The sequence below is a fragment of the Cygnus olor genome, chromosome 1 (assembly GCF_009769625.2).
Source record: "Cygnus olor isolate bCygOlo1 chromosome 1, bCygOlo1.pri.v2, whole genome shotgun sequence".
Lineage (NCBI taxonomy): Eukaryota > Metazoa > Chordata > Aves > Anseriformes > Anatidae > Cygnus > Cygnus olor.
This window is the reverse complement of record NC_049169.1, coordinates 141,589,949-141,602,288: the sequence shown is the minus strand read 5'-3', so window position 1 is coordinate 141,602,288 and position 12,340 is coordinate 141,589,949. Positions and strand designations below refer to the sequence as shown.

Here is a 12,340-nt window from a genome sequence, read left to right as displayed (position 1 = left end):
TAGTCACTGTCTTTCACATTTTATAAATATTAACTTCTTAAAACCTGCACCTTCCTCTTTCTCCACATATTGTCACATTACAAAAAAGAAATGTCAATTAAATACATTGTTAACATTACTAGATAGACTAGATCTGCCCTCTGTTTCAGCCAGTCTGACTCTCTACACCACTTCTCACCTTCTCTTGCCTGCCTCCTGTCCACTCAACAGCATGTTCATAAGTCTGTGTTTATTTTTCCTTTTTTTTCCCCCCCCTCTGTTTTCACACTAACAAACAGAGTCCTTCAAAGCCTAGGAATCCTGGAGCTGAAGGGAAAAAAAGACCTGTAGCTTTCTAGCATGATCCCAAACCTCAAAGACTTTGTAGCACCTGATGGCAATATCTTTACAGCACCAGCTGCCTTGCAGCCTCAGTTGAAAAACAAAAAGAAACCTAACACCAGTGATGCCTGCACACACATTTACACAGAGTGCTGCTGCATTAGTGCAGGTCTGTACTCCAGTTGAAAATAATTCCGAGTTACGAAGATCTCAGACTCTGGATGTCAGCAATCTCTCGCCACAGCCCACTGCTTCTACCAGCTCAGAAGAGAAGTCCTGCCAAGGGTCATGAAATAGACTTGACTGCTTCCACCTGACCGCACGGAGGCAAAGAAGACCTGCAAAGAAAAGAGAGAGGGAAATTCAACAGGTAGAGCAGCAGAGGCTTCAATTTGTCTTCACTGCCCGTGATATTTATGGTGCAATTACGGCTCTGTGCTGTTTATCATCCTGTCAAGAAACGGGGACCGTGGGTGGCTCATACCTTGTCATTGCGTTCACATAAGAACTTGAGTCTTTGTGCCCTTTTGTGCATGAACACGCCGTCCAAGTGTCCAGTTTCCACTGATCGTATTTCGATCGCTTTTTCTCCCCAGCCCATAATCTGATTGGATCGAATATACGCTTTGGAGAGAAAACACAACACAACATAGCCCATTAGAACAGGTAGAGGGAAACACGGAGACTGAAAAAGCAGAGGAATATATTTACACACTCTACTTAGAAATGACCTGCATGTACGTATTGGAAGTAAACACGCACACTCAGAGTGCTATTTTGGTCTTCAACATCTTCACATGCCCCCAAATCCTTTTTTTATTTAAATTATTTCCACGTGGGCTTTCCATGTCAGTAACATACTTCGTGCCTGAGCATTTATGACACAATGGAAGCTCTCCAACCTTCAATTAAATGGAAGGAACACTGAGTTTTACACAGACTTTTTTCTCCCAAGTTTGGCAAGGAGACAGGTTAATTAGGTGTTGACAAGGAGAAAACAGAACCCGAGGTTTAAATAGACTAAGCCTATCCAATCTGGAACATCCCCAGCATCAATTCGGTGTCTTAGAGGACTGTTTCCCTGACTTGAAGGAGTTTGGATAAACAAAGCAAAAAATCAAGCATTTTGCCTCAGAGTATCACTGGGGGAAACAGATTAGTATTAGAATGAGGAAAAGAATCTTTTCTTGATAGCAGTAAAAATTGAATAAAGGAGAAAGGCACCAGCATTATGAAAAAGTATATTCAACAAGCAATTTGATCGATAGTCTTAGGAATTCTGCCAAAACTAACATATGGGAACTTAGTGAAGAATAAGCTGTTGTCTCTGATTTATATGCACACTTAATAGAAAAATAAAAAGAATAACAATAGATCTTAGCATGGAAATTCTTATAAGATTTCATTTCATAATCCCTCCCTTTTTATGTTAATTTTTTCATATTAATTTTCATTTAAATTAAACCAAATGATCTACTACAGTATAAAGCACATCTATACCATCATACCTACCATTGTGCTGGATATTTATTTACTTTTACATATGTCGTGAGTGCTAAGTGAACCAAATAGTTTATTAAAATTGTCAGATGAGATGTTCAGATGATGCCAACTGCCTCCATGCTATTTACTTCACAGGCATTCCAGTTCCCAAAGCCTCTATGAATTGCCACTTAATATAACCTGCTTGCTTTCAGATCTAGTCAAGAGCTAATCACCAGCACAGTGAATATGCACTGTATGAAACTTCTTTAAATTTCCTCCTCCGTTATTGTTCGCGTTACTCTAAGAGCTATCAGCAGTAACCTCCTAATACATGCATCCATTCCCAAACAAGCAAACCCAATGTGTTTGAACAAAAAACTAAGGTGTAATCACAGCCCATCCTATGCTCATCACTGCAATAAAGCGGCACAGATAGCAAGAGCACCTATATCAGCACTGTAATTACAGTATCATGCTAAGATAGATGAGCAAAGTGCAGGTAAATTAAAATAAACCCATCAAATCAGATATACAGACTGTTATCAACATAGAAGCACCCGTAATAATATCCTACCTGTCTGCCTCTTTACATACCTTTATACTAAAGGGTTTTCATAAATTTGCTTCTGTGCAGCAAAAATTTTGTAGCAACTTACAAAGGCCCTGGTGTTTATTAAATTAGTTTTTTATTCCTGCACTCCACAAGTTTGTTTGGATTTTGTTCTAAAAAACTCAACACAAAATAGATCCATATGACCCCTCTGCACTTAGTACAGCTGTTTTCCAGCTGTATTACAGCATCGCTGCCTGTGAATCTGAAGTCAAACCCAATGCATTTTCCTTCTGCCCACATTCACGCTCCCTTATGGCACAATTGTATTTGATTCTCTCAGGGCACTTACCAACTGAAGTTGGCATTTCTCCCCACTGCAGAACCACATCCTTGGTGATCCTTCCATATGTGTTTACATAAACTCCTTCATCCTCATAGCAGACCAGTAGCTCCATTCCATCCGTATTCGGGAGAATTATGATTGCATGAGGTTGGATACTGCTCTGGATCTACAGAAATAGAGAAGTAAGGCAAAAGTCATTTTATGCTTGCCATGTTGGCCAACACCAGACCTGAGTGAGCAGCTCCCAGCCAAGGAGACATATGGACCCTGGGGACAGGACAGAAATTGAGGCACAAGCCCCTAAGATACATTCACCTGGACCCCTCCATCTGCTTTTCCACTGCCAGTGGCTGGCAGTGATCCACAGGGACCGACAGACACGTTGGTCAGCTGAGGAAAGGGAGAGAGGGAGAAACCAGAAGGAAAGAAGAAAATCCAGCCCAGGAACAGCTCTTACATGTGTTGGTAGATAAATGTCATAGACCGATCCCGAATCCACATCAACAGCATGGAAGCCAGCACAGGAGCCATAGATCACTTTTAGTCTCTGACCCTCTTCTACTGTTAAATCCACCAGCAATGGCTTATGTACCAATTCCCCAAATGACTGTAAGACAATAATCAGTGAGATTTACTTTACTGCTTAGAACCACATGGGTTTTTATAAAAATATGCTCTTAATGCACATATTATAGGCCTATTCCTCCAGCATGTGTCTGGCCTCCATTCACCAGATAGTTGGGTTAGCGTCTTCCACAGACAAGGAGAGATTTACTTAGCACCCTGTTATATTTCAACCACATATTATATGCTATTTTCCCTGGGGTTTGATTTAGTTGGTCTGCTTCATTTTACTGGTAAGAATTGTTTTCCCCGAAGTTCAGGGCAATTTGACACTCCTGTAGCGTTTACTTCAACCTGCACAACCAGCATTAACTGATTGTCTGCAAGTCAGCCTGGTAATTACCCCAAGTCAGTTAACTTCATTCTTGCAGCATTCAAAATACAATAATGTTGAGCATCAGCTAATGATGCTCACATGAATAAGTTTCGACTCAGTTCACTTCTCTTGGCCTCATGGTTTATTTATAGAGAGGAAACAAAGCATTGGGCTATCGTGTCATTTTGATCATTCGCTTATGCTTGGTTACAACTTAGAGTTCTAGGCATACACTGCCTCTCAGAGCCAACCCCCCATGCCCCTTAACGAAAATATAATATGTTCATGGCAGATTTACCAAAGAGCTTGTAACACAGCCATGATAAAATGTCAGACCAGTTTTGTAAAAGGGGTAAGTGCAACTTGGTAGGTGAAAATCTTACATGTGACTGAAATATATTGTTACCTTAAAGGCCATAAATTTGTGGTATGGCTTTGGTGCCCATGCATAGACTTCCACAGAACTCTTCAATGCAATTACCAAGAATTTGATTCTTTCATATTTTACTGAAATTAAAACATAACAAAAATCAATTCAGTAATCATACCAAAGTCATTTCAGTTACTTTAAGAAAGCAGAAAATGACAGTATTTCTCCCTACTTAAATACCTTTCAAGGTTTTCAGTAACACTGCATTTTAGAATTGCTAATTCTATGTAGCTGAGAATTTTGACACATTTATGCCACAAAAATCATTACTCTTGTCAATAACTGAACCCATCACCATGCTTTCAATTACCTAGTCAGTACACACATATTTACACTTTTCTTTCCACATTAGACAGTGCTTGCTCATCAGGAAATCAGTTTTCAGTCAGGGACAATTACAATAAAACAAGCCAATGGCTGTAGTACAGTTTATTGGCAGTCACAATCACAGCGCTGTGGCAGTGGTATTTTGAGCTGAGGGAAAAATTCCCCAGAGAAAGGGAGGGAAAAGGAGGAACTGAAATGAAAAGCTAAGAAATAATAAAATAAGTCCATTTCAAAAACAAAAGGCAACTGTTGTTTTGTTGTTGGTTGTTTTTTTTAATTTGTTTATTGCCAAAAAGTTTTTGTTTCCAAAAACTTCACAGAAAAAGACTAAGTGGCTGCCAAAAACCTCTTCCTCAGCAGATAGTTTAAAGGAAACAGGTAGCTGACTGAAAGTAAACAAGTTGTATCACCTGAACTTTCTCTAATTGACCTTAACCCTTATTCTCAAGTAAAACACAAGAGCACAAATCACTTTAACGACAATTCTGGTGACACATTTTACCTTCTGCCTAAAGAATGGAAAAGTTTTCAGAGGGGTTAAGGAGTCAGGAGTTTCTCTAGAACATTTCAGAAACAAAAGTCCAAAAGCAGATTCTCCCACAAAAGACGTAAAATTCAGTACTTAGCAATCTTTTTTTTTTTTTTTTCTTTTTTTGGCAGAGACAAATGCAGCAATCATTGCTTTTCAGCCACAAAATGTTATTAAGCAGTGTTAGTGCAAAGATGTGAAAAAAAAATCACAGAATTTATCAGAAATAATAATGTGTCATTACATAGCTGATCTGCAAATTCTCAGATATATCTCTGTTCCCACACTCAAACAGTTGACAAATTTATCCATCGAAAAAAGCTCTGTTTACTATCACTTTTTTCAGGACAGGACCCATAAAGTCTAGAAATGGCCATTCATGTAATGCTGCTGGATCTGTATTTCCAGCTGCCATCTGGGTTTGTCTTGGAAGATATTGTGAGGACTTTCAGAATGTTGAGGTTTCTTAACCTGTTTCTAGTGCTCTTTTTGGAGGAGAGAGAGAAAAAAAGGCATTATCTGTGTGACACCTAGAAAGCTCAAGAGATTTCTTCTCTCTCTTTACCTCAAGTTTTAGGGGAATATGATGATTTTCCAAAACAATGAGTAATTCCCTGCACCTCCACCTTCTGCCATTATTACCTCCCAACCAAAACTGATTTTGAAAAAGAGCAGGAGCGAAAAATCTCAGACTTGTGAGAACAACGCTTCTTTAATAAAAACTATTTTAATGCCTTTTAGGTATCTGACTATTGTACAAGTCTGTAGTTGTTCTCTGTTGGTAGGCAGTAGGGAGACAAAGCTGCTACTTGCTCCCTTTTACTCTGCAGGAAAGCAAGAATACTGAGCTATAAGTGCTAGAGGACTTGACACTTTTTCAGCAGACAAAAAAAGCCTCTCAACCTCCACAGCTGTACTGACTGAAAAATAGAGCTTTTGTTCAGTCTTGTCTGGCTCGCAAGACTTCTTGGAATATTTTCTTGGGGAAGAAGGGGGTGTTGAATAAAACCACCTTATCTGTGAAAGGGAACCTTTGATAATCTTCGCTCTTTGCTCTGGGTGCTATCTGGGAATTCACCCAAATTTTAAGTTTCAAAAGAGCAATTTATCATTTAGAGGAGCCAAAAGTTGCCTGAAGCGACCAAGATCCATAAATACCACTTCAGCCTGACGTCTGAGACCCCTGTTGCATCAAAGAGACAAGGAAGCAGCCAGTGCCAGCTGCCTCGGTGGCAGCCACCAGACTGCAGGCGCAACTATTCGCAGGGCTCATCCTTCTTGGGAACTGAGGCACAGCTGTCAAAGAGGCCCCTCACCACCTGAAGAAGTCTACTGTACGTTTCTGGTTCAGAGGGAAGTTCAGTGCCAGGCTGCAACAAATCACTCTTCATCTGGAAGAGAATGCTCTTTGTTTCTCACACTTCCCTGCTGGAAAGCCTCCTTTCAATAGCTGTTAATGTATTGTTAACAGGCCACTTCATTACGCTGCTGACACCCTGGGGTGTGATCCCAGGGAAGTACATTATTAATTGTTTTTGGGGTCAAGCTCGAGGTTCAGCAGTCACTTCTGCGTTAGCTACTGATGACGCCCCATGAGCAGGTTTTTGCAAGAGCACATAAATGACAGAAGGAGACTGAGCTCAGTCCGACTGCTGCTGCTCTACATTGACTGACACAGCTTGAAAGGAACTGAGCTGGCACTTAGGAAAAAAACAAATCAAATCCAGCATCCAGGGTCGATTAAGATTCATCGTAAAACTGAACCAGGAGAAAGAGCTCTTAGTTCATATCCCCACCTGCAGGGCAGCAGGATCACTGCATATGGCAAACGCGACGTGTTTCACTGGTTTTGGTGAAAGTTTCCACATATAAACCCATTTAAAAAACTTAAGGCCACTCAAAAGGTGCCTGCCTAGTGAAAACACACTTCATCCCCGTAACCCCATAACTGCATTGCAGAGGATCTGAGACAGCATTAGGAAAGTTCATGAGCTAAAGGGAATCAATGAATCATCTGGAAGTTAAACATATGCTTCTGTTCCCAGATGCCTCCCCAAAGCTCGTGCACTAGCTGGGCTTGCTTTTTCCTCCCACTCTTTTTCTTTTTTTTCCTCTTTTTTCTTTTTTTTTTTTTCCCCTCCAGTCTTAAAAATCTACATTAAAAAGGAGATATTATTCACCCTGTTCCAGAATTTGATTTCAGCATGGTAAAAATAACAGGGAAACCTGTTGGTAGAGAGAACGGCCGTTGGTTGACACAAGTCCCTCTGTCACCTCAAGGGTCTAACAAAGGTGCTGAAACATCACCAGCCCCCACTGTCCATGTCAGCCTTCTCCTGGAAGTTGCATCCACCATGGGAAGGAGACAGATGCGGGATCTGTGCTTGCTCCAGTTCACAGCCCAGCATCCCGTTGCAAACCTCTCCCATATTCAGTTTAACCCACAGTAACTTGCCATCTATTCTGACACTTCACCAGAAAAGTTTGTCCTTAGGGATAAAGAAGACAGCCAGCAACAAAAACAAATCTTAAACCCACAAGCTGCATGCACTGCAGTTCTCTTTCACAGCCAGCTTTTATCTCAACAATTTGATTACCTCATTTGCCACTTACCAACTTTATAGTGCACACAGCCTTCCAAGTCGCCCACCGTCGTCCAACCCTGTTTCTTTTCTACTTCAGGATCATTGTGAAGAATTTTATTTCTTAACCAGGACAAATAGTAAACTCGCAACTTGTTCTTCTTACCTAGCCACAGAGTGAGAAAGGTTAGTTTATCTCCCCAGGGAGATAAGTGCAAAAAAAAACCAAAAAAACAACCCTACCCCAAAAACAGAAAGCCCCACAGAACAAGCCAAAATAACAATGAAAGGGAAACTGCTGCAACCACAGAGATCTCTCCCAGTATTTATGTCCACAACAGCTTTACTCCAGACTCCACCCAAAAATGTGTTTTCCTGATAATCAATAACAGAGATGCAGGGTAACACCACATGAACTGAAAATGATAAACTCTTTGGCTGTCTGGATCTTAGGACAAAAGCAGCTTCTACGTGAAAAAGGTTATAATCCCACAACAAAAGCAACAGATTCCTGCACGGAGATGAAGAAAAAACCCCAAAATATAGCTGAGTAACAAGGGCTTTTTTTTTTTTGCACAAAACTCTAGGAGAGCAGCAGGCTAGAATTTGAGGCTCACAATTACCAGAAGAGCCAGAAGAGAGTAGGACTGGTGTGAAAGGAGGAAGAAAAAGCAAAGAAGAGTGAAGTGATAGGGTTATACATTACAATTTTTTTGCCGTTAGTGACCAGGACATTTCCATCACTTACATCATCCTCTCCGATACAAACCGGTCAAGTTTTACTAAGATTGTTTACTATTTAATTGGTCAAAAAGTATGCCAAAGAACAATTTCAGCATTTAACTGCTTTATACCAGTTCTGCTGTAAACAGAAATGAACAGTATCTGAAATTGCAGTGACAGAACTTCCCTTGGCTCACAAAAAATTCAACCCCTTGCTAAAAGCCAACGGCTGCCTTACAAACAGACTTGCCCTTCTGCTCCAGGGCTGCACACAGAAGACTGCAAGAGCTGTTTCTTCTTCCCAGATGAGAGATCTAGCTGCTCAGGCTGCTACGTCTTCAGCTGACATTACATCTCCCACCGTCTTTACAATACAACCCAGAGTCTAACTCGCAGTACGAAAACATCTCCTCAAATGCAGAGCAAGGTTCACAAGTGATTTTATCAGCGGTTCTTTAACAGCTAATGGCCAACGAACCATACAGTGAATTGGTAAGAAGGTGGCCCTAATGCAGACATGCAAAGCTTGTATCCTCCTTCCTCCATCTGCTTTGCTGTCCGAAGTCACTAGAGTCCCAGGGATGAGACTGGGAGGAAGGTAGAGAGAACTCTGCTCTGACTAAGAGCCACTCCATAAGGCTCCATGACGTCTCTGTGCAAGGAAAGGACATCAGAAATGCTCACAGGGACCCCATTTGTCAGTGGAGTGGCTCCACGCCACCTCTTCAGCAGCCACTATGAGGATGCCCTGTGTCCGTGGACACTCGCTTCTCAGCCCCTGGAGCCGAGAGGAGACAGCTGACCGTACCACAGTCGATGCTGGGCTTACCAAGGGATGCAGTACCAGAAAGCCATCGCCTGGCAGGATGGGCCACCTGACAGCCACATCGAGCTACGGGGCAGTTCTCTTCAACTGTCTTTAACTTGATTTTGAAGTTTTAGCACAACGCCGACTGCTGCACCAGCTCATGGCTAGCTGAGCTATCTCATTTTGGAGCTGGGGATCAGGGGATACTGCTTACAGCAGGACACGAAGCCTGTGCACTGAGAGCATCCTGCTGTTCCTAGCTGGATCCACCCTGGGATGTGCAGCTGGTACCGAGCCCCTGCCCTGATGGCAGAGGACCCCTGACGGAGCCAGGCGCCTCAGGAAAGGCAGCTGTGAAGGCTGGGGCATCGCAAGTCCCTGTCTACCAGGAGACAAATTCTCTCCCAGATATTTCCATCATTTTAGCTTCCCCAGTAACTTAGTAAACCTTAAGACTCAGACCAGACAGTGCACATGGGAACTTCCCAGCACGTGGCTATTTTCTTCCGGTTCACATGATGAGCACCAGGGTACTTCTCTCCAACGAGAAACATTAAAAAAAAAAAACACAGAAAAATATGTCAAGTGTGTTCCTATTGTGTTTTAGTGTCTAGACCACAAGGAAAGTCACAAGACAGGAAATTCCTCTGCCTTTCAGCAGGCTGACATGAAAAAAGCACAAGCAGTTAGTTACATAAACATTGTTATGCATCTATTTCAACAAGCTATGCTGCTCTTCATATTCATATCGGGGAGGGGGGTTAGATCCTTCTGCTTTTAAATCTGCACTAGCTTAAGCAGCTCTCAAAAATCTGATTTTTTTTTTCTTGTCTGTTATGGCCGTGAAATAGGAAAGAAAACTCTGCTCCAGCCTTTAAATTAGTCGATCAGGCAGTGACTTCTGTGAGAACTCCCAGCTCTGTTTCTCCCACAGACACCGTTTCAAATGCAAAGTCTCTTTTCCCATAAGGAGTTTTTGTTTGTATTGTCGTGTGGTTTTTAATTACCAAGCAGGCAGATTCCAACCAGTTCTTCTACTCCGTCTACCTTTCCTGCCTTCCTGAGTGCCACGATCAGCCGGTTGTGCTTAAAAACCCTCAGGGAGCCACAATGGAGCATGTTCTGTACGCCCGTCGTTAATCTCTCTTCCAGCACCTTTATAACTCTCAGCACTGTATACTACCCTGAGCACCCAAAACTATGTTTTCGCCTCCCAACAGTACGAACTGTTTAGCTACTCGGCTTTGACCTGCAAAGTGTTCTTGTACCAGCTGTATCAGCTCAGTATCAAAAGCTTTGTGGTCAAGATTTTGAATTTCAGACATATATATAGTGGGAAAATTTGAGTTCAGGTTTTCAAACTCAGAAGAGTGTGTATTAAAAGCAAATTTTAGGTGACAATCCCCTCAGCATCCTAATGTACTGCAACTTCTTCTCACGGTGTGGTAACATCTTTCAAGTATCACCACCACGAGCACATCACTTCCCAAAAAAGCCAAGGGAACAAGGGAACATAAAGCTGCGAGAGCCGTGGTTGGGCAGAAATGCCTCTTTCCTGCCTTGTTCTTCTGTACTCTCCCATAAAACGCAGGACATGGGGACAGAGACAGAGGCATAAAATAGATCCAAAGATCGGCTGATTTCTTAAGGGTTAATGTAGCGTGTCTCAATGGAGGAAGTAATAGTTTTGAAGGAAACAAAGAAGACGGATGTGTCAGGGTACTTGGATTGTGACTGAAACAAACATAAATTAACCTAGAACAATTACACATGAGATTTATTCACAGACACTTGTCTGTATAGGATATGCTTCAAACCAGCAGATCTTACACAAGTTGGGTTATAGAGTATTTTTGTTTATAAGGCATACTATAGAGTAAGCTCTATCAAATGATGCTTTCCAGTAGCTTATATTTTTAACAGTGTCAAGCATCAAAAGGACACGCAACAGGTTGTTTTTTTAAAAATGTTCCTTTGATTCATCTTTTCTTTTTACACATTTCATGGCATAACTGTAGCTGAGAAGTGAGCATGCAACAAGCCAAGACAGGTGCAGCTGTTCTAAACAGAAACAAAGCTCCATGACGATACCAGCACACGGCTCTTTGCACCTGTATTAGCATAATGCAGCTAATGCATTAAATTGTCTAGGTGTGTGTCCTTTTGTAAGAGAGGCGGGAGAACCAGAAAGCTCCTCCAGCAGAGTCAGATGGCTTCTGGAGCCTCAACAAAATTTTGAATGGCTTTAATGAATAACACAGGGGCCACTGTGCGAAACCTCATTTAACATTCCCTCTCTCACATGCGCAACAGAGCAAAGACTGACTTCCCAAACAAACCAAACCAAAAGGAAACGTAAATGGCTCAACGCCACCTGTGAAGAAAGATTAACAGTGCACCACATCAAGTTGCTTAACAGCAGAATAACCTTATGCAATAACTCTCTGGAGCCAACGAGTCTGGAACCTCAAGCTTTATAAAACACATTTTCCATCAGCGCACACAAAACAAACACAACAATCACCACCGCCCTTCTTCTCCCATTGCTGAGTTGTCTGCTGCTGCATTCAGTGAGAGGCAAGGCCAAAAGCTGCACCAAGCTGCCTCCTCATGTTGTTGATTCCCATGTCACACACACACTGCAGTCGCCCTGCCATAGACACACACACACTCTCCATGTTATCCTTATTTCTCTACTTTGCAAGAGCATTTCTCTTCTACATATTTATACACACAAGATGTCTTTAAACCCCAGTAGCAAATCATGTTGTGGTTAGAAAGATGCCGGGCTGAAATAACTGCAGCAGAGGGTAAGAATGTAATTTTTACAAACTTCACAAAACATTCATACAGAGCTCCCAAACACTGAACAGAACCAGAAGTTTCCTCCAAACCTGTACAACATTTTAGAAGGAGGAAGGACAGGGGCAAGCATGCACAGGGTGTTGTGGGGAAAATGATTCACTCGCAGAAACTGTAGACTCAAGAGAGGTGAAATGATGGAAAACCCACTGACTTCAGTCAAGTCAGGACTTCCCCCTCAACACACAGGCTGCCAAGAAAAGCTTTTTGCTGTGCCATACCAGATGGAGGAAAAAATCATGTTGAATAGTTAACTTTACCAGAAATTGTCACCAAGACGTTCAGCCCTTCAAGTACATCCATTTGCTGGAATCTTCTTCGATTGATGAGCGGATAAACCTTCCCCTGACCACTTCTGTCTAGCAGCATCAGACCACTTTCAGTGCCCACTAACAAGTTCACTCCTACATGAAACACAAACAGAGATCCAAGTTAGT

The 12,340-nt window shown here is 41.9% G+C and overlaps 1 protein-coding gene across 20 annotated transcripts in view; it reads right to left on the bottom strand.

Annotated features, from left to right (window-relative positions):
* Window positions 1-248: 248 nt before the first annotated feature.
* The window catches only part of MAP4K4 (mitogen-activated protein kinase kinase kinase kinase 4), a 151,681-nt gene continuing 139,589 nt past the window's right edge, over window positions 249-12,340 (bottom strand). For all 20 annotated transcript variants that reach the window (XM_040536048.1, XM_040536056.1, XM_040536098.1 and 17 more), the window contains 7 exons: window positions 12,164-12,307; window positions 7,542-7,676; window positions 4,049-4,149; window positions 3,160-3,309; window positions 2,709-2,868; window positions 806-945; window positions 249-659 (listed from right to left, as the gene is read on the bottom strand). In XM_040536048.1, the coding sequence (XP_040391982.1) occupies window positions 576-659; window positions 806-945; window positions 2,709-2,868; window positions 3,160-3,309; window positions 4,049-4,149; window positions 7,542-7,676; window positions 12,164-12,307 (914 nt within the window). In that variant the 3' untranslated portion in view covers window positions 249-575. The remainder of the gene's footprint in view (window positions 660-805; window positions 946-2,708; window positions 2,869-3,159; window positions 3,310-4,048; window positions 4,150-7,541; window positions 7,677-12,163; window positions 12,308-12,340) is intronic.